A 23,163-nucleotide genomic window follows, 5' to 3' on the forward strand; every position below is an offset into this window, starting at 1 on the left:
AGACAAAGGAACATCCCTTCACGTAAAAATGTGTAGAACAGGTGTCACATTCAAATTCACCAGTTCTACACATTTTTACATAATAGCAGTGAAGGGATGTTCCTTTGTCTACCCCAGCAATTGTTGAGGTTAGAATGAGGAACTGTATATTTTGTCCTCTTTCTTTGTCCGTCATGTTCATAGTGACTGTACCATTAGCCGAACGGGGGGGGGGGGGGGGGGGGGGGCTTCGTAAAGTCTCTTGCACGATTATCGACTTTCTAGTTTTTAAACAGCGCGAGGGGATTAACAAAAAATAGACATGTGGTTGAACAAAAATAGACATGTGCTCTCTATATAAAGGAATGAGAATTATAAATAGACTATCCTGTTGCTCGAATATGAGCGGATGACACCGTAATATCGTTAATTTATCAAATTATTTAAATTTGTTTGGGGGATTCATACCCTAAGCCTACGCCTCATACGTAGAGAAAATATGTCGTGACTATATACCATACGGTAATTCAGCAAGCTGATGGATATATTAAACGCATGACAAACAGAAGCCAGAGTATACATAGGCGCCTCAGGCATCCCTTACTATTTGCGCACTGCACTGTGAATGGAGCTACTTTAATCATTGTTATCATTGTTATTATTATTTATGACTTGACAAAGATAATATTATCTGACCTGACTTGACGAAGTTCATATCAGCTAGAGGAAAAGGGGAACTTTTAATCTGTTAAATATGTGCCTCATGAATACTTGGTTTAACTCTTTACCGAAGACTCATATTATGGTTAAAAGGAGGTGGAGTCTTCAGTAAAGAGTAAAACCAACCATTCCTGAGGCACATAATTATTTAAAAGATTTAAAATACCCCTTTTCCTCTAGCTATCACCCCATCGGTTTGCTCCTGTACTCATGATATTTGTTCGACTTCTCAACACAAGCTTTGGTTATCGCACTTACACACCAACATACACACACACACTTATAATAAAGAAAGTATCAAAGCAACAATAGAAAAGAAAGGAAAGAGAAGTTCATACTCGGCCATGGATATCACTTTTTGGTAAAAGTATCTTGTGTACATCAAGTAATTTTAAGACTGAATCAAGTGAATCAAGTGAAGTCATGATCAAGTGAATTCCATTCGCGTAACCCAACAATTGATATAGCAATATACAATGAAGTTGAACGACAAAGTGGGTGATTAATTTTTTACCATGACGAGTAGGGCACGTACGAATAGAAGAGTTTGTTTGGAAAGAGAGATTTAAGGTCATGATTAATTGAATTCCATTAGCGTACCCCAAACAAAATATATAGAATTAAGTTGAACGTCAAAGTGGGTCATTTAATTTTGGGCCATGACGAGTAGGGTAAGTGCGAATGAAAGAATTTGTTTGGAATTAAGGTAATACAAAGTTTTAGTATGGGGTCATGAATCTGGTTCAAATAAACATATTGGAAGCATATGCGATCCTACAATATTCAGTGATCGTCGTCGCGGTTGAAATCGAGTCTAAAGTGATACAATTGTGAATAATAAGCTCTTTATGTTGTATAGCTCCCTCTCAATACAGATTTTACTTTAGCTTTAAAACAATGTTTCTTGACTACAATCGACCGATTTGCTATTCCCGTTTAAAAATTATATATCAGAACCGGATATTTTGAGATTTTCATGGTCGCAGCTACCATGAAATGGCCTTAGGCGCTATTTGAAATATTTGAATTTTACCGGGAGCACCGGTAAATTTTGATAATTCAATTTCGAAAGCAGAAGTATTTTAAGGGCTAAATTTTAAAGAATTACTATCCATCCAATTTTCAAAATTTGCCAAAACTTTGCATTACTTTTAACAAAAACAGATGGTACAGGCTTTTTTTCATGAAAATCAAACATGAATAGTAGTTTGATCAAATCAAACACAGGAATATTTTTCAACATTATAAATAGTGGCATGCTTGGAGAAAAATAAGTAACGTAAATCATGAATACTTTTGGTGTGTATGTATTGCCCGAAATAACTAATATTGCAGTAATTTAATTGGGGAAGAATTATTGCATTGTAAATATTCATTGAATCCTTCCATTCAGACAAGACACACATACTTCTGGAAACCTTAGAACAAACGTAATCAATATGACATTTCCAATCTAGAGTTTGTTCAATATAAGTACCAAAGAAAAAAAGAAGAATTCTTTTTTTCGTTCAACAGTTACATTTGGTATTCCAACAGGACCAATGAACTGTTGAACTTTCTATATATTTCCTTTGTGCGACAAATTACATATTTAGTTTGTTTGAAATAATTCTAAAATAATTTAGTTTAAACCAATCTCTAAATTTCATAAACTATTAATTTAAAATAGAAGAATTACATTACGAAAATAGCCTAAATATTGGAGTTCCTCAAGGATTAGTTCTCGGACCACTCTTATTTTTCCTATACATTAATGATATTATAATATCATCACAATCTCTTATGTTTTCATTCAATCAGTATATAGGGTGTGCTTGATCTTACCTGTTCTTGCGACGGCACCAGGAAGTATCTGAATTCCTAAGCCGGCAATTTTTCCACTGATCAGTGCTGTAGCAGTCATGACCGACAGACCCATACGGTTGAATTGCTAGAAGAAAATAAAAATTAAAAATTATATTGTTTGTTTTTATTTCATGCCATTTTATTCATTTCAATGTGGGGTAGGGTGGGGGGGGGTACTATATCTATCCGACATTGCAGTCAAGATTAGGCCCCAGAGACCCCGAACCAAACCTCAAAGTCGAGTCGATTTCACTCCATCTATATATACGTAATATAAGTAATAATATGTCTTTACATTATCCGAAGAAAAAGGAGGATGAGGATCGAGATTGGGCTCGTCAAACTACCCCAATTCATTTGGGTCGAGTTGTCCCGTGAAGTCCATTGACCATGATTCGTCAGGTGTACATCACAAAATGTCTAAAAAAAACTGACAAAAGATTTTCATTAGGAGGGAGTGTCAAACCTAATAATGAATGTCCTTGAGTTGAGTTGAGTTGAGTTCTGGTCATGTGATTGCATTGTGAAAGAAACGGTGTGGAATCGATCAGAAAAGGTTGATCATCTAGCATATTAGTATTCGTGTGTATTGCAAGATTCTGGAATCATCAACATGATAAGAAATTTGGCCAAGTCTTGGTAAAGTTACAAGCACTGTACACAGAAGAATGTATATGGGACTACAGGAACACGTGGCGTAAAAATGCGTCCCGATTTTCACGATGCCATATTTAGTATATAAAGGCGCTTGAAGAGCCATGCTTTTCAGGGAACATGTTTTATCTGATGTTCTTCCACTCTTGCATAATAACAATGATAACGCTCACAACTTATTTTTCACCTCTTCCCAGAACTCAACCTTATCTTTAACTTCTCTTTGCCCCTCATGCTCTGATTGTAATATACAGTGCGTCCCAGCAAAAAACGAAACCGAGAACTATCGATGTTTTATCATAACTTAATCACAATTATAATTAATAAATGACACATATTTGGAAAGCTTAGATCCTCTTCTTTCATTTGATGCAACAAAAGACTTAACTCCGTTTCGTTAAAGATCAGCCATGCATCAGATCTTTCGTCTTCTTTGTGTATGGCTGATCGTCAACGAAACGGAGTTAAGTCTTTTGTCAACTCTGCTCGTTGCTACGGCAGGCAGCCAGTGAAAACGAACTCGTTTGATCAAATTATGGAAATGCAAGCCTTATTTTAAACAAACAGAACTTTGTTATTCCTGGCTCAATTTTCCTGACTGAAGTGTCATATGAAAGGGCAGAAATTGAACTTTCTAGAAATGTGATTTTCTCCTTGAAATTCAGATACCGCCCGCCAAATGACTTTTTGGTTTCCTCTCTTCAAATTGCTTTTAATCACTCATGCGTGAGATATGAATCATATGAGTTGCATCAAATAAAATAAGAGGATCTAAGCTTTCCAAATATGTGTCATTTATTAATTATAATTGTGACTAAGTTATGATAGTTCTCGGTTTCGTTTTTTCTGGGACGCCCTGTACATTGTATTTTTAAATATTGTTTTAAAAGACTTTGAATTAAACCAGTTATCTATTCACTGTGACTCGTATTAGGTCAAACTGTTTGCTCTGGTAGATGGGTTACAAAATGAGAGAAGTTGACGTAACCATGCTAACTTACTGAAGAATGTGATGTATTCTCGATGTGATCCTCTTCTTCTTTTGAACTTTGACCTGCGTATGACTTCTTAATCTCGAGGAGCGGTCGATCCGATCTGTTATTTGCCATGGCGACCAATATAAGCTTTTCCTTCCTAGATTGGTAGAGAAGAATGAGTTCTAATTTAATTGAATAGAATTTGTGATATTTTCATACCCATGTGGAAAGCTGTAAAGGAAAAATTGCGAAAATGTATACTTTTTCTATAAAATGTAACTCAGATTTGTATAGATACAATCACCAAACAATGTGATAATAATAACAATAATGATTTTGATAATAATTGTTATAATCATAACAATTAAAATAAATATATGATATGATACCACTAATAACAATAGTGATCATTCAAAAACAATAAGGCTTACAAAATTACAGAATTTGACGAGAAACATACCAAAGCACATTATTAGACTCAGGAGATAAATTTTAGTATAGGCTAAGAAAGTTCATAGTTGCAGTCTGAGCAAGAGCAGATAAAGGTCATTGCAGACCAAATCGTGAAATACACGGAGACAAAATACTGGATACGTGCTCATGAAAGTTATGAAATCATTATACATTTATGCACAAGCTTTAGGAGTGATTTTTTTCAAAATGTACAGAGTGGGACCTCTTCATGTTTTGGAGAAAGTTGGATATTCGGGGTCACTTGGAACATGTGCTAACCGTGAACTAGTCTATTAATTGGAGAAGAATGTTTTAAGGGATGGTTAAAAAGGGGCAAGTAAAATATCTCTGATTAAAAGTGGGATACAGCTGTTCCACGTTTTGGATTTAGCCATTGTAAAACGTTTGATATAGACATCCCCATTGCCCCCATACACATACACAATGTCAAAGCCTATGCATAATGATTAAAACCATCAAGGGGAGTGTTATTTCTCGAATAAGGGCGACTCTTAATGAAATATACGGGTAGCTATAGACAAGTCGAGTGGTATTATGGGCCCAGTCCGTCTATCCGATTACAATACTATGCTATGCACTTTATCAATGTTAAGCCTCAATGAAAGAATTATTGAATTAATATTTATAAATTTTTCTCTCTATTTACCCTTCCACAGGATTCTGTTATTAATTATCAACATAATCATTTCCACAAAAGTTCGATACATGCACTATTTAATGACTTGTAGAGGTGTTGTGGTCGAGTGGATGCGTCGCCGGACTGTCGATCACAAGGTCTGCGGTTCGAGTCCCGCCGCCGCACTAATGTCCTTTGGCAAGACATTGATCTACATTTGCCACACTCCACCCAGGTGAAGTAAATGGGTACCTGGTAGGAATTTATTCCTTGAAATGCTACAGCGCCGTATGGCAGCCGTGCTAAAGCCAGGGTAATAATCGGGAGCGCCAGGAGGGTCAAATCTGACTGACATGAGCGCTATACAAGAACCCACTATTATTATTATAATATTCAAACAATAACAAATTACAAAATAACCTCGGTCGCACCATAACATATAATATATTAAACTTGACGAAATATAATGTGTACACCAATTCTTTAACATAAAAAGAAGCAAGGAAACTAAACATAGACACTCAGAAACAGTTTGGTAAAATGTAATCATTTGTTCACGAAATTAGTTTCTTTTAAGATTTGTTTTTATATCTTTCCATATAAATTATAATCATAAGTTTTAACAGCTGACACAATTTTTTTTTCAAACAGTGGTATCTGATTGTTTCATTAGGCTGAAAAGATTTATTAAAGCTCATCAGTACTAGTGTAAAGGAGGGATTAGACCACACTGGAAGGTCACTGGACAGGTGGTTATCTCATCAACTCAGCTCTCAAATAACATAAGAAAAAAGGATGATGGGACCACGGGGGACCAATGGTCACCGATTAGGCATTGTTTGTTATATAGAGGGCGCAAGTAGCTTCAAGTAGTGCAGTGGGCCTTTAAGATTAAGATACAAAATTACGGCGTTGTTATGACCTCCTTTCAAGCCAAACAATTTAGTTTGGTTTGTGAGTTCGGCCTTTATATTGGTCTTACTGAAAAACCATTGCTCAAGTTTTGACCATGTTATATTTGAACATGGGCAATAACAAAAAATGTGCATAATTGTCTCTTCACTGCTGTTACAAAACGTACAATGTTTATTAGAAACTATTTGGAATCTCAGCAATGAATCTTTCATGTAAAGTATTCTGCTTAAAATCTTAGAATGGAACCATCTCATTCTTATATCAACAGTTGCAGGCGCGGATCCAGGATTTCTTAGGGGAGGGGGCCCAACTTTTTTTTTTTTTTTGCTCCCGAAAATTTGAAAATCGCGCCGGCCGAAAAGTCGCTCAGTGGGGGGGGGGGGGTACAGAGCACAATTTTTTTTTTTTTTTTTTTTTTTTTGGCTCCCGAAAATTTGAAAAACGCGCCGGCCAAAAATTCGCTCAGTGGGGGAGGGGGGGGGGGGGGGGGGGGGGGGGGGGGGGGGGGGGGGGGGGGGGGGGGGGGGGGGGTGTAGTGAGCACATTTTTTTTTTTTTTTGTCCTCAAAAAAATTTCAATTTGCACCCCCCCCCCCCTTGAGCGCTAGGGGGGGGGCCCCAACCCTTAAAAAAAGGTAAAAATCACGTGATTTTACATGATTTTTTTTTCTCTAGGGGGGGGGGGGCCCCCCCCCCTGGATCCGCCACTGAACAGTTGACTGATCATGCATTACGAACACCATGCTTTATCTTCGCGATCTAAAACCCTGTTTCCATTTGTTGAGGCTGTTATGTTTTTTCACATTATGTGTTTTAAAGATAAAGTTGAGTTCTGGTCATGCGATTGCATTGTGAAAGAAACGTTGTGGAATCGACCAGAAAAGGTTGATCATCAAGCATATAAGAATTTGTGGGTATTGCAAGGTTCTGGAATCATCAAAATGATAAGAAATTTGGCCAAGTATTGGTAAAGTTACAAACACTGTACACAGAAAGATGTATATGGGACTACACGAACACGTGGCGTAAAAATCCTACCCCAGCGTTTTACGATGTTACATGACATATTTAGAATATGAAGGCATTTGCAGAGCCATGCTTTTCAGGGAACATGTCTTATCTGATTTTTTCCACACTTGTCTTGCATAATAAGAATGATAACGCTCACAAATTATTTTCCACCTCTTTCCCAGAACTCAACCTTCTCTTAGAACTACTTGTAAATATGAGAACACCCTTTTTTCTTCATTTTCAACATCAGAGGTAATGCTTCAGGTTTAAAATATGTAGGTTCCATCAACGTTGGCAACTTAGGTATAACACTCTTTTTAAAGCCCCACTGTACCACTCTTGTAGCTACTTGCTCCCTCTATATAGTAAACAATGCCTAATCGGTGACCATTGGTTCCCCATGATCCTCTTTTCCTTATGTTAATTAAGAGCCGATTTAATGAGATAACCACCTGTCAGTGACCTTGCAGGGTGGTTTTATCCCCTGTAAACTAGTACAGATGGGCATTAAAACCGGCCCGAATAGTATTGCATAACCTACAATATTGAAGGAAATTCATTTGAATATCAGATTTATGTAGAAATTTAAAATACGAGAAATCGTACCATCCGTTTCCAAAATGTCATTGATAAAGAGTACTTCATACACCAAAATTTGAAATAAATTGTATATGATTATTCACTTTTATCCTGGGATTATTCCAAAGAGGTTGACATGCAATAGTATCTACAGTGATTTCAACCAGATCAGGGGGTGTTTCACAAAGATCCTAAGTAGAACTTAACACTAAGTGGGACATACAAATTATGGACAGCCATTGAAGCCTTAAAATGAAATATATTCAAAAGCAGAAATTCAAGTATTTTAGACTTTTTATAAATTCCACATCCAGAACATGAAATCTCCTTGATGATAGAAAATATGAATGATTTGAATCAACATTTTATGCCTTTTAAAATAACTTTTAGAACCTCTTTCCAAAATGGATTAGGCGTGTCAATGTACGGATCCCATATTATTATGATTGGAGATAATAAGACGGAGGCAAAAAAGAAAGAAACATATGATAAGTAAAGTGTGTATCTTATGAGTCATTGATAAATCCTCTGATCCATAATATCTTAAGAGATTTCGTATGTATGAAAGTATCTTATATTTTAACTCCACCATCCTTATACAAATGACACATTTGTTTTCTTCTTATTTTTTAGAGGCTAGATGTCATTGATAAATCCTCTGATCCATCATATCTTAAGAGATTTCATATGTATGAAAGTATCTTTTATTTTAACTCCACCATCCTTATACAAATGACACATTTGTTTTCTTCTTATTTTTTAGAGGTTTGTTACCCCCATATTGAAGAGTAAAAACATCGATTCTCTCTTATTATTTGTGAGTTTGGTTCTTGAATTGATAAAAACAAGTCAGGTAGTTTAATTTGGATATAAATACCGAATTAACAATGGTTACTTATCTTAAGGGGGTCAATGATATTTTCAACACTAGGGTCATTCGATTTTTTACATATATAATATATACTTATTTATTTATTTATTTATTTATTTTATTTATTTCTAATCTTTTCACAAATAGTGGTCTTCCATGGGGCCCTGAATAAACATGAACATATTTACATCGTTTTTAACGTTTATACAAAACAGTTAAAAAAAATAATACTCATTTGCAAAATAAACATATATCATTAACCTAGTAAACAGTAAAGTTACATATCATGTGAAATTGTTGCCTCCTGTGGCTGGACCTTGGTTTGGTGCAGGCTACTGTTCAGTGTGCACTCAGGCCCCTCTTGCAATGGCTTGAGTGCACGCTGGACAATGACCTGGGCTTGGGTTCGGTTGCAGGAGGTGACAGCTTTCACATTACTGGAGAAGACATTACTGCCTGCAGAGAAGTCACAAGTGGTGCACGTGCATAGTGGGCAATTGATTTACATGACCACATTTTTTTATATAGTGTGGGCGGGGCTGTTTTGTTGCCTTCCAAATAAAATAACCTTCCATCAACTGCAAAGCGTCTAAGAGTGAATTTATTGGCCTTTCTTTCATTATTATTAGTAGTAGTAGTCAGGCGCGTACGCAGGGGGGGGGGGTGTTTTGGGGGTTAAACCCCCCCTTTGGTATTTTTTTTTTAATAATTAAAAAAAAAAAAAAAAAAAAATATTCCCATGGCTGACCTAAAAAAGGTGACCTTACCCCCCCCCCCCAACGGAGCAAAATGTCAAATTTAAAAATGTTAAACCCCCCCCCCCCCCCTTGAAAAAAATCCTGCGTACGCGCCTGTTAGTAGTAGTAGTAGTAGTAGTAGAAGTAGTAGTAGTACTAGTAGTAGTAGTAGTAGAAATATTATTTATCATTATTATTGGTTGCGTTTGGATTCACTTAGTAAAAAAATAACCGAAATAGGTCAGTCAAAGGGTACATGCTTGCTTGCTCTTGATAAAGCCTTTTTTCATTGGCAAATGACAAAAATCCGTGAGAAATCTGCTGATAACCAATCAGTAACAAGGATTTCACTAGCTTACAACAAAAACTGTCAATTGTCACTGATGTCAAGTTTTGTGAAATGGGCCGCCCGACAATATACTTAACAAAAATATATGATTTCAAAAATATTTACGATTTCATTCAATGATATTTTTTTTCTCCTAATTGGTTCTCAGTGTATATAGAGCCAAGGTGGGTTGCTAATGTAGGTTGATGATTCATTGTCGTAGCTGAGATAAAAAATGCAGTTCTTTTTTTCTCTTCCAACTGTTTCTTCTTCTTTCCTTGTTTGTTTTAATTTTATTTTTTATCCGAGATGAACGTATGATGTATGCATGGACGGAATCGATAAATGATATTTATAATTCTAAAAAAAGACAAGTTACAATGAGTTACCAAGAACAAGTTGTTTAGCTGTCGATTTCGGAGTCGGTTTGGCGATACGACTGAGGTATCTTTCCCTTTGAGCATACCATTGTCTGCAGAGACAATAACACCGCGTTCTGATATTCTTGCTTCAGTTTCAAGGACATAAAAATATCACTATTGCGCACGATATGAACACGACTCACGTGGAACCGCATACGAAATAACATTTCAACCGTTACCCATCGTACCTGTCTGTATATCATCGGTTGTATCCTTAAAGGGGAAGTCCACCCTGATATTAAAGGCATCGTTTAACAATGTTAAATCTGAGATGCACGGCCCTACGTGTTTTCAATGTCTGTGTTATGGTGTAAAAATTGCGCTTCAAAATGATCAAGAAGTGCCTCAAAAAGTAAACATTTTGGGGTGACCGGTTTAACATACTTATTTTCCACAGTAGACTGTAGTGTTATAAAAACTGTTAGGAAAACGAAAATCAAATTTCGATTTCAAATCATAGATATTTTGATAATCAGACAGGCGATTGGCTTGTTAAAGTCATGGATTCCTGAATGGCCTAAAGGTTAATAATTATGATTGCAGCATGAGCTAAATCAAGGATTTGTTTAAGGATCTGAAACAAAGTATGCCGGATCCCCTTTAAAGGGGAAGTCAACCCTGATATTAAGTTTGGTTTTGATAAAAGCAGAATACACAGCTCTGTGTTTTATTCCTGCATACAGGATAGACCCTAAGTCTGGGACAGAATATTATGACAATCGCAGGACAGAGAGACACCCTGTTTCCCTTTATGAAATCAAAGGCTCTCCATTATTCAAGGGGAAGTCTATACCACTACACTGAGTTGGTTTTAATAGAAGCAGAAAAATGAGAGAAACAGGTCAGTGAAAGTATGAGTAAATACCAATTAAAAAAATGAAAGTTGTTCATTTTTAAAAAGTTGTTATCAGTGATACATAGGGGTCTGCTCGCTATTTATAAGGACCGCTATTTATAAAAGACATCTATATTTAGTCACGCGTTATGGATAGCGGTCCTTATGGATAGCGGTCTTTATGAATGGCGGTCCTTATGAATGGCGAGGTAAATTGGCCATGGTTTGCTTGCTATCTATAAGGGTCGCTAGTCATAAAGATTTGTTGCGTGTTATGGATAGCGGTCATTATGAATAATTTTCCTTATGAATAGCGGTCCGTATATGGATAGCAAGCTTGACCCGATACACAAATTGGCAACACTGTGACGTATCTTTGGAACTCCCATCCAATTTGCTCTGTACAGACTTTTGCATAAACTTACTGATGACGGGATAAATCATCTTCATACAGGGGTTGTATAAAAACATATTTGAAACAGTATTATTTAGGGTGAATGTATGATTGAAGATGTTAAGGACAAGCCATAATGACTGTCCTACCTAGCAAACACTAACGAATGCAATTCTGACTATTGAAATACATTTATTCGTAACAGGTGATTGAAATAATTTGCAATGAGGCACTTATCAAAAATGTATGCATTAAAGATACTATGTCCCTTTTGCAGCCGACATCAAATTCTGTAGAACTTTGCAGGAATTATGAATATGTCATGTATGTCCTATCTGTGAAATTTAAACGTTAGCAGTGTCCTAATTTTTAGATTATGCAAGGAAACCCGTTTACTTGCTAGACTTCACTGTCAGACACTATTGCGTGACTGACTGGCTTTTTCTTCTTTGGTAATAACATTCAACATCTGAAATGGGAGAGCCTGGAGAGGAGAAGAAATGCTGCAAGCCTCCACCTCATGTACAAGATCCAAAACGACACAGTAGCCATCAATGCACACCATTACACAGCACCCATGATTGCCAGCAACACACGACAGTATCACTCAAAGAAGTTGCTGGCTATCCCATCCCGCACCCAGTTCTACCAGAACTCATTTCTCCCTCGGACAGTAACTGCGTGGAATGCACTTTCAAAGATCACCCTTGACGCTACTTCACTGGAGGGCTTCAAGGGAGCGCTTCCACCAAGCATCTAGACCAAGAACTAGATAGTTTATTCCTCAGCACTACATCCTGACTTATGGATTCTGCTGAATATCTTCGTAGACTGAAGTAGAAGTACATAAAATGAGCTGTAAAGAGTACATGAGCATTTGTCTACATCAATAACCCACTTCTTGTAATAGCCAAAATTAAATTGAATCTTTGCGCAGCATAAAACGTACGACCGTTCGCTAGCTCTTAAGTCGATTCGACAACTAATAGTCTTTATTTTATCACTTAAAGACATTTTCAAGCCCCCTCCCCCTTCTTTTTTAGGGAAGTTCTAAATTAGTATTATCTTTCAGATGCCGTTGGAATTTAACCTTTTCATTTTGGGCCTGCAAATGGGGCATAGTACCTTTAAATTTCGTTACATTACGAAAATGGCGTATCAACCTGACATGCACGGAAATCACAATTTTCAAGCGAGGTTTAAAGGAAAATGAAGCCCAACAAGCATAAGCTGCTAATCTTATTCAAAAATTTGAGCCAGTTAAAAATATCTTGCAATTACTCCTATTGATTACATAGCAAGAAAAAACAATCTTTCCACAGTTTGCATTATTTCTTGCTAGCCATTCTTGCTAGCCATTCTCCCATGTGATTTTCGATTCTGACATTCTTTCCTGATACACACAGGATAATTGTCCCTGATTTTTCGAACGGTGAAAATCTCATGAGAGCGTTAGGCCACTTTCAAGAATAATTTTCGAAAAAAATCTTTTAAAAACTGATTTCAAATCAGTTTAACTTATTTCAAATAAATTTGACTTCTCCGAACAAATTTGACTTATCGGAACACATTTAATTTATTTCTAAAAAAGAAGAAGACTGGTTCCAAATAAATGTTAAAGACCTCAACTTCATATTAGGCAAAGTTCAGTGTAATACTTGTTACCACTTTTAAGTTCAAAAGTTTAAATGCATTTTAAATCTGGTACAGGACAAGACAAGTATACGTCTTTGTTAAGTGCATTGAAACGAATGATTTCATTCACATATTACGAATAATTGCATATCAGTAATCTGGATGCAAGTTGCAAATATTACATGTTGCCTGGCCTACCTTACACCTTACATTTATTGAATTTACCTTCCGGGTATTGAAATATCATTACTCGTAACCAGTGAATGAAGTCATTCGTACCGAGGCACTTCGCAAAGAGGTTTGCATTCAATTTGGTTACATTACGAAAATTGTATTAGTTACTGGACATCCCCCAAACAGACACATATCCCATGCATGCCATTTAAAGCGTTTACAACACAATTTGAAATGTTCTTGCATTGGTGTTTATTCTTCGACTTCTAACAATAAAAGAAGAAATATTTTGTTAACCATAAAACATATTACTCAACATGTGCATCGATATGCACTGATGTAGCACAATTTCATAGAATAGATTCTTGTTCTAAAATAAAGAACGATTTTTTTTTGTGTGTGTGTGTATTGTTCTTGTGTGTTTTGTGTGTGATTGTGGTTGTGTGCATATTTGTGGTCAATACCTGTTGTATTTTTGTTTTCTTTCATTGCATTTATTCATAAACTGAAGACTTTCATTTCACATTCATATCAAAATATCAAACAAAATCAGATACTACATTGAGAAGTCTAAACAAAGGTTTACCGGTACATTTTTTGTTAACTTCTAGTCTCTTTCATAGTTCAGAAGCAAAGAAAAAAAAACTCAAACTGGCTTCTCTATTATCAACACCCTTATAATTGTGTAACAAAATCGATTTATAACTCTCCAGAAAACCATGGTAATAAAATCGTCTATTTCGTTTTGTTCACTATTTTTTTCTTCAAAAGATCAATGTTAATGACAACATGCTTGTGACATTTGTTTCTCATCAACCAGGTAACATATGCCCAAAATGTTTTATTTAATTTACACGTGATCAAGGCATGTATCATATTTTCATCTATACCTGACAAGTATTGCATTTTGCATCTTAACTCATTCTCCATTTACATACATTTCTTTTCACAGGCAATAAGTTATACAATTCTTTAAAATTAAATTTCCTCAATTTGTTTTCTTTTATTTGTAATAAATTCCGGTCAAAATATATCTTCCATTTTGTATTCTTCCCAGAAGAACAACATCGCGTTTTTACCCCCTTCCTGCTGTATCAGATGGTAATATAAATATCTTGACGTTATATCACTTAAAGGTATAGACCAGTTCTGGTCATGTGATTGCATTGTGAAAGAAACGTTGTGGAATCGATCAGAAAAGGTCGATCATCTAGCATATAAATATTGGTGTGTACTGCAAGGTTCTGTAATCTTCAAAATGTTAAGAAATTTGGCCCAGTCTTGTTAAAGTTACAAGCACTGTACACAGAAAGATTATGGGACTACGCGATATCTATCCAGTCCGAATAATAATTTACCAAATATATCAATAGTAGGCGGTTTCCCGGCAAAATGTGTATCATCACGTATTAGTCAAACATATTCTTTCAAATGATTGGTAATAAGATCTTCCATTTCTTCCATATATACCTTTAAGCCCTTTACAGTTTTACCTACTTTTAACTTCGGAATAGTTAGCCGTGATAGATCTTGCATTTTATCATTGGATATTTGGGTGAGCCAAATTTTAGGTATGGCATGACGTAATTTTGCATAATCAAATATTGCAGATCTTTCGCTATTTCTTAATTCCGATGAAGCTATTACTTCTTCCACACTTTTGAATCATCCATTTACAGTCAAGATGTCCTCCAAACGGATTACTCCACTATGAAACCATTCTTTACAGAACGAGTTTTATTGAAAACAATATATTGATTGTGTCATAAACTTTCTTTTCTACCTGGAGTTTCTTCCCCAAAAATCTGTTATCATCTAGAGTCCATTTCGCCATAAAACAACTGTATTTTCCCATCAAACATAGAATGTATATTATGTATTTGAAAATCACAATTTAATATCAAATTTAGACTTCCAAAACGATTAAACAAGTAATTTTCAAGTTTTTCCCGCATAGCATTCGTGCCATTAACCAACCTCACTAACCACTTACCCTCAAACTGAGCACTTTTTTTTTTTTCCACATCAACCATTTTCAGCCCACAATTTGCATAATTGTTACAACATCATATCTTCCCTCCTTTTCTACTCTTGTGTTCCAAAGGAATCTAAAAACAATTTATTGGAATTCTTTATAACATTGGTGGATCTGAATTAAAAGTATAAGCAGGTGCACTATTCGGCTTAGTGCCAGACTTTTTACAATCATCACTCTTACCAAACAGTGTTAAGTTTCTCTTGCGCCAATTATCTAGAAGCCGTTGCTTTTTTGCCAACTTATCTTCCCAATTTGCTGGATAAGCCACTTATTCATTGATTGAAATATAACAAAATAAGATATTTTACCGGACCTTCTGTCCTTGTTAAATCAACGACTGACAGCTTCCATCTTTTATCTTTTAACTATCCATAAAAGTGTATTTTGTATTTGTTTATTTTAGGACCCGCCACTTTTCCAAATTCTTATAATTCATTTAAAATAATGTCCCGACATCACCCACAAAGAAAGTTGTTTCATCAGCATACTGTATTACCTTTAACTAAACATGTCCACTGATTTCGTTGAAACATACACCTTTAATATGATAATGTTTACGTATCTTGTTAGCAACAAATTCAGCTCCAGTGACAGACAAAAGTGCTGAGAGCTAGAGGGGACAGCCTTGACTTATTCCCATCTGTACTTATATAGAACTGCTCTGTTATCCGGCCATTAAAGGTAAAGACCAGTATTGGAAATGCCCCAATTTCAAAAATGAAATGGAAGCTCTCATTACCAATCATGTGAAAGAATATGTTTTGACTAATACATGATGATAAAAAATTTGCCGGGAAACCGCCTACTAATTCATATATTTGGTAAATTTGTTTCTCTCATGGTCTGTGAGAGATATAGGGTAGTCCCATATACATCTTTCTGTGTATAGTGCTTGTAACTTTACGAAGAATGGGCCAAATTTCTTATCATTTTGATGATTCCAGAACCTTGCAGATGCTAGATGCTAGATGATCAACCTTTTCTGATCGATTCCACAACGTTTCTTTCACAATGCAATCGCATGACCATAACTGGTCTTTACCTTTAAGTTTAATATTGTGTTTACCTTCATAGGTGCCTCATTTACTAGCACACTTATCTTTTTTTTTCTTTACCTCTTCAGAGGGACTTTATTATTACATTTCAAAATACATATAGACTATTTACAAAACAAGTAAAATGAAACATGAATTATCACATATCAAGGGTCATCATTTCAACATTTCTATTACTTTCTTAACTTCTTTATTATCGAAGTATCTTATATTTTCCTTGTATTTCAAATAACATTTCAATGATAAAATAAAATTATTTATTAATCTCTTTGGATTGGTTAGTACTTTCCCCAAAGTTCCGCTTTACGTAATCTTTGTATATTACCAGTTGTGCATAATTTATCAAAAAAATTGAATAAAGTAAATTTTCTGTTATTTATTTTATATCCGATCAATAAAATTTTCATATCAATTTCTATTTTAAAGATGAAATATATAATTCTTGAGATAATTTTCCAGAAAACTCTTAATTTCGTACAACGAAATATAAAATGCTCAATAATTTCTTTTTCACGACAAATTTCACATTCGTTAGACTGTACGATTTTCCATGTAAAGAGATTGTCCTTATAGAAGGCAATATCATATGAATTAATTTGAAATTATATTGTTTGATATTATTGTCTCCTATCTTATTAAATTTAGACTGAAATACATTTTTCCAAACAAATGTTTCTGGTAGGCCTAAAATATTTTGCCAAAAAAAGAAACTTACTTTCTCCTTTTTCTTTTCTATCATTAAATTATAGTAACTTTTCGCTTTAGTACATTCAATGTTAATAACATATAAAGTTGTCTGAATAAAACATTGTTTCATTGAGACTTGAAGCTTTGTTTTAACGTAAATTTTGTAACCAATACTTTGGGAATGCTTTTTTAAATTTTGACATTTTGAATAAAAACAACAGATTCTCTACATCAAAATATTTATTGAATAGAGAGCTATCTATTCATGTACCTTGATTTATAACATGCTTAATTTGAAAAATTCCTCTTTTTAAAAAAAATCCACGACGGGAAATGCAGAGGTTTATTATCAATTACAATGTTACTATTATTCCAAAGCACAATTAGTTGCGTCTTAGAGGTCCTGGCCCTCTCATGTATTCCGTATTTATGATCTGTAATTTTGTAATGATGCCAACTACACTGAATTGAATTTACTTGAATCTCAATTCATCTTTATCAGACCTTATTCATAAACACACTGCAGTACCTAATATTCGATCACCATCCGAACAACTTCTGGCTGTAAAATCTTTAAACATCATCTCTCGCTCTATGGAACTCTCAATCATTACCAGCCATTTCCATAAGGGCGTTCATTGTACTTAAAGGGAAAGTCCACCCTGAAATTAAGTTAGTTTTAATAGGAGTAGAAAAATGAGAGAAACAAGTCAGTGAAAGTTTGAGCAAATTCCGATTAAAAATAAGGAAGTTAGGATTTTTGAAGTTGTGATCAATCAAACACAAATTGGCAACTCTATGACGTATCATGCGAGCTCAACTTCCATTTGCTCAGTACTAAAAAAATCTAAAATTTTCATTTTCCCTCAAGAAAAATTTCAACCATACATGCACCCTAAATATAATAATTGCAAATATGTTTCTATACTCCCCCTGCAAGGAACAAATATATATTCCGTCATCAATAACGAAGAAAACATGATTTTATGGAATATCATGCACAAAGCAAATGAAGGAGAGCTCGTATGATAAGTCACAGAGTTGCCAATTTGTATTTGATTGATCACAACTTCAATAATTCATAACTTTCTTATTTTCATTCAGAATTTGCTCAAACTTTCGCTCACCTGATTTTCTTATTATTCTGCCTCTATCGAAACAAACTTATTTTGGGGGTGGACTTTCCCTTTAAGAATACGATTTCTCGCTCCGAACAGACGATACGTTATATCAACCAGTTATATAATGTAAAGCGAATCGAGAATCAATTTTGTATTATTATGCGCTACTCAAATTTTAAGTTAATATTCTATTCGTCTGACGCGCGTGTGCGGTTATGCTGGTAGGCAGTCGACCTATAGCCTCGAGTCAAGGGCACTCGTTATTAATGTTGCCTTGAAATCAAATTAATCATTAATTAAAAAATAACATGTATGCTTCTACCACCGCCTCAACAATTGAATAATAGATTAATTAATATGTAATAAATAAATTAGTAAATGAATAAATGAATAATAATGATAATAATAATAATGGGTTCTTGTATAGCGCTCATGTCTGTCAGATTTGACCCTCCTGGCGCTCCCGATTATTACCCTGGCTTAAGCACGGCTGCCATACGGCGCTCTAGCATTTCAAGGAATAAATTCCTACCAGGTACCCATAAATAAGGAGATAAATCAATTTTTAAAAAATACACATTCTGACTATTGTAATACAATTATTCGTAACATGAATGAATTTTTAACGAGGCACCTAACAAAGATTTGTGCATTAAATAATGTTATTACATCGCTATTACATTGGTATGCCGAGCGATCCTTAAAGGAGACCTTTACCCCAAGAAATAATGTTAGTTATTCTGAGAGATTTATTTTATACTTTCCCATTAACATATACAAGATTCCCTACGAAAGTGTATGAGAGAGGCATACAATAAGAAGAATGTACAGTTTCTCAGCACGACATGGGCATCGCCATTTTCTTGATAACGTGACGTACTAAGCGAAGTCCTTCATCAAGTTAAATATATTCGAATTTATGGATGCTTCCTTCCCAGGTGTGTATGGTGATGAATTATTTCATTCACGTGCTATTATCCTTTCTTACTACAATTGCCAGAACGCAAATTGCAGAAAATAAGATGTTACTCTTTTTGGGTGAAGGTTTCGCATAAATAAAATAGATTTGTCAACTGCTATATTTTGGTATTCTAAATATTAAATGAGTTACAATTATTGTTCCCTTGTTATATATTTTTCACTTTCACCAAAGGCAATCTTCAACCTTCTCAGCTATGATTTTTCCTCAAAAGTAAAGGTTTTGTTAGTGATTTAATAGTCTTTTCAACTAAAGCTTATTGTATGACACATGTTCAACTTCGCCTGCATGGTACGTCACATTTTCAAGAAAATTGCTGCTCCCATGCCATGCTAAAAGGCATTACATCATGCCAAGAATTTCTTCATTATATATCTCTTGTGCACAATTGCATAAGGGATATTTGACATCAAAGAACAAGAATACATCTCATTTTTAAGAATACCTACCTTATTCTTTGGGGTGAGGTGTCCTTTATAACCAGCGTTATATCGTTAACCGCAGGAGTGCGTTTTGCAAGAAATTTTGATTAAATTTTACACTCACAATTCACAATTTATTCCAATTCTGTAAGCATAAGGCAGATTTCATAAACTGGTTGTTGATAATTATGTCTGGTCCTTGGCCAAGCATTATGTCGAGGTCAACAGTAACCACAACTGTATATGCTTACCGGCATATGTAAAAGTTCACAGATATCCCATTCAAACGTGTGTTTACGTGATACACGCGTTTCAATAAGATAATAATAATATTCAGTTCTTGTATAGCGCATAATACGTTATGAAATAACATCTCTATGCGCTTCCAAAGTGCTTTTGGAAATGATTATCCTAGCTTTAGGTGGTCAGCGCATTTCAAGGAATAATCCTACCAGGTACCCATTTATCACACCTGGGTTGAGTGTGGCAAAGGTAGATTATAATGTCTTGCCAAAGGACATTATAGTGCCGCGGCGAGACTCGAACCGCGGACCTCGTGATCCACAGTCTGATGAGATATCCTCTCGACCACGATACCTCTACATAATTATGTCGGTATACTTGTATTTATGGCAGCCTCGTTTAAAACGCTGCCCAGAGCCCTTATGGAATAAACTTGTAAAATGATCAGTGCGTATAGACCTAAATGCTTGCCAGAGGATTGTCCGACGTAATAACATCGAATGAACAGGTGTATGCAAAGTGAGTGTTATCCAAATAGACGCCACTGTGGAAAGCAGATGAAATGAAATAGTTAGTTGGTAACTATACAGTGTGAGTCGAAAAAAAGTTTACACCTAGAAAATTGCTAATTATTTAAAAAAATCATCGGTGAACATTAAAATTTTATATGTCTTATGAAAGAGTGTTTTATCCCAAATCATTGGGTACCATTCTTGTGTGGTATGTGTTCACGCTTGGATGAACAGGAGACATTGTTTGCGAGAGTGCAAAAATCGACTTGCGCCAAAGTTGCCTATGTGATGTTTGAATCAAACAAATGGGGTTTGGGTATTAATTCGGTCTTTGCAGATCCAAATAACATCCCTAACAAAATTAATCATGCCACACAAACAAATATCGAATATCAAATATCTACGAACATTTTGTGCGCGTGTGTGTGGGTGTGTGTGACTTTGTCCTTTGCAAAATACATATGCAATGCATTTCATTTGATACATTATTATTCCGTTCTCTCACTCCGCTTATCCCAACATAATACGTAATGTAGGCATCACTTTGGCGCAAGTCGAGTTTTGCACTTTCGCAAACGATGCCATCTGTTCATCCAAGCGTGGGCACATACCACACAAAAATGGTACCAAATGATTTGGGATAAAACACTCTTTCGCAAACAATGCCATCTGTTCATACAAGCGTGGACACATACCACACAAAAATGGTACCAAATGATTTGGGATAAAACACTCTTTCATAAAATGTATAATATTTTACTGTTCACAGATGATTTTAAAAATAATTAGCAATTTTCTAGGTGTAAACTTTTTTTGACTCACACGGTATAGGGGTTCTGAAGAGCAACGTGAATGACTTGAAACCACTAGTGTACATGTTGTGTGATGTATGTGTGATGCATTTCCATTTTATGTAATGATTACTAACACAAAGTTAACTTTGACATTCACGAAGCTTGCCTTCTACTTGACATTAATCTACATTTGCCACTCTCCACCCAGGTGTTAAATGGGTACCGGTAGGAAGGAATTCCTTGAATGCTGTGAGCAACGAAATCGGTAGCCTAGCAGAGCAGGGGTAATATTGGAGCACCTTGAGGACCTTGCAGGGCGGATAATTTTGTGCGCTATATGAATATCCAATATTATGATTATTATCATTACTTTCCTGACATAGCATCAAACAAAGTACAGTGTGAATTCCGACCACAAAGATGCTTTCATAAAAAAGGTCAATTTGATTTGTAGTTTGAAAGGATTGAGGTAGATGAAGCAAGTGACGCTTGACTTTGAAATCATTTGTAAACTGTGTATATATACCATTTAAAGGGCAATCCAGCCCTTGTGATAAATTCTTTTGAATACAAGCAGAAAAGTGAGAAGAAAAAACCAGAATGGCGCGCATGTTTGAAATAATTCAATCAGATCAATAATGTGGAATAGTGTGTGGAATCATCAATACGATAAGAAATTTGAAAGTCGTGGTAAAAGTAACAAGCCTTGTACACTAAGACGAAATGGTTCAAGGAATGGTAGTATAGCTGTTTCACCATGATATGTTTAGATTTTATTCCAATATAACCCTCGGTGAAAAACTATTTTATTCACCCGTTATGTATTTTACAAGACCATAAGCAGAAAAGATAACCCAGCTTGTGTGCTTGTTGCTATCCTAGCGCAAGCCCCCTGGCAGCTAGTTAACAGTAACGTTTGATTAAGAACCATATTATTGGAATAAATGTCTAAAAGAAAACCCCAGAAAGATCTTCTCTACAATTACAGCTTTTTCTCTGTGTTTGGAGCAGCCGGTTAAAGATGAATTATAAAAACAAACAACAAATCATGAAATGCGTGAAATGTTAAATACGTAGGCCTAAGGCATTATAGTTATATCATTATCATTTCAATAATTACTCACCTGTCTGAACGGTAAAACTATTCCTGGGATATCAAATTACATGTGAACATCTTGAGAAAGTTGGTATGTGTATGGTTCTGTCAATTGTTGTCCGAGTACGCCTACTTGTTATATTAGCCGCAATACAAAAAAAAAATCACTGCATTTTGTTCTTCTCACTCACAGCGCGCTTGCACAAAAGTCGTCCTCACGTATACCGTACACAAGTCTATTATGTGTGTGCTAACAAAATACGATAATATTATGCGGGTTCTATAAAAGTTGAATATGCGTTCTGGATGGCTGAGTACTATTGTGATTATAATTGTGATATTTTAGAGACTCGGACTAATAGTCTTTTGGTGAGCAACAGTCAGCTAGAGCGCGACCCTCAGTGGCGGATCCAGGGGGGGGGGGGGGGAGGGGGCCGGGGAACCCGGGCCCCCCCCTTGAAAAAAAAAATCATGTAAAATCACGTGATTTTTACCTTTTTGGGGGGTTGGCCCCCCCCCCCCCTTGGCGCTCAAGGGGGGGGGGGGCTGCAAATTGAAATTTTTTTGAGGATCAAAAAAAAAAAAATGTGCTCACTACCCCCCCCCCCCCCCCCCCCCCCCCCCCCCCCCCCCCCCCCCCACTGAGCGAATTTTTGGCCGGCGCGTTTTTTCAAATTTTCGGGAGCAAAAAAAAAAAAAAAAAAAAAAAAATTGTGCTCTGTACCCCCCCCCCCCCCCCTAAGCGATTTTTTTTTTGGCCGGCGCGTTTTTCAAATTTTCGGGAGCAAAAAAAAAAAAAAAGTTGGGCCCCCTCCCCTAAGAAATCCTGGATCCGCGCCTTGCGACCCTTGCCTATAATATTGCTCTACAAAACAGATCTACCACAAATTTTAGAAACATGTAAGAGAAAGAGATGAAACAGTTCTCGCTCGTACTATATTTTAAACAGAAATTTACTTTTGAGCTATAAAATATACTCTTCAAAATAAAGGGTAAACGTTAAATTTTCTAATCTTTAGCAGGTGTCTCATTTAATAATTGTTGTGACAGT

The 23,163-nt window shown here is 35.7% G+C and overlaps 1 protein-coding gene across 1 annotated transcript in view; it reads right to left on the reverse strand.

Moving 5' to 3' along the window:
• The window catches only part of LOC105444808 (amino acid transporter AVT1F-like), a 44,826-nt gene extending 22,561 nt beyond the window's left edge, over window positions 1–22,265 (reverse strand). The window contains exons 1-3 of the mRNA XM_030987816.1: window positions 22,141–22,265; window positions 4,200–4,332; window positions 2,524–2,629 (exon numbers count right to left, since the gene is read on the reverse strand). Of these exons, the coding sequence (XP_030843676.1) occupies window positions 2,524–2,629; window positions 4,200–4,307 (214 nt within the window). The 5' untranslated portion in view covers window positions 4,308–4,332; window positions 22,141–22,265. The remainder of the gene's footprint in view (window positions 1–2,523; window positions 2,630–4,199; window positions 4,333–22,140) is intronic.
• Between the last annotated feature and the right edge of the window lie 898 nt (window positions 22,266–23,163).

This window comes from Strongylocentrotus purpuratus, unplaced genomic scaffold, assembly GCF_000002235.5.
Source record: "Strongylocentrotus purpuratus isolate Spur 01 unplaced genomic scaffold, Spur_5.0 spur5_scaffold_17, whole genome shotgun sequence".
Lineage (NCBI taxonomy): Eukaryota > Metazoa > Echinodermata > Echinoidea > Camarodonta > Strongylocentrotidae > Strongylocentrotus > Strongylocentrotus purpuratus.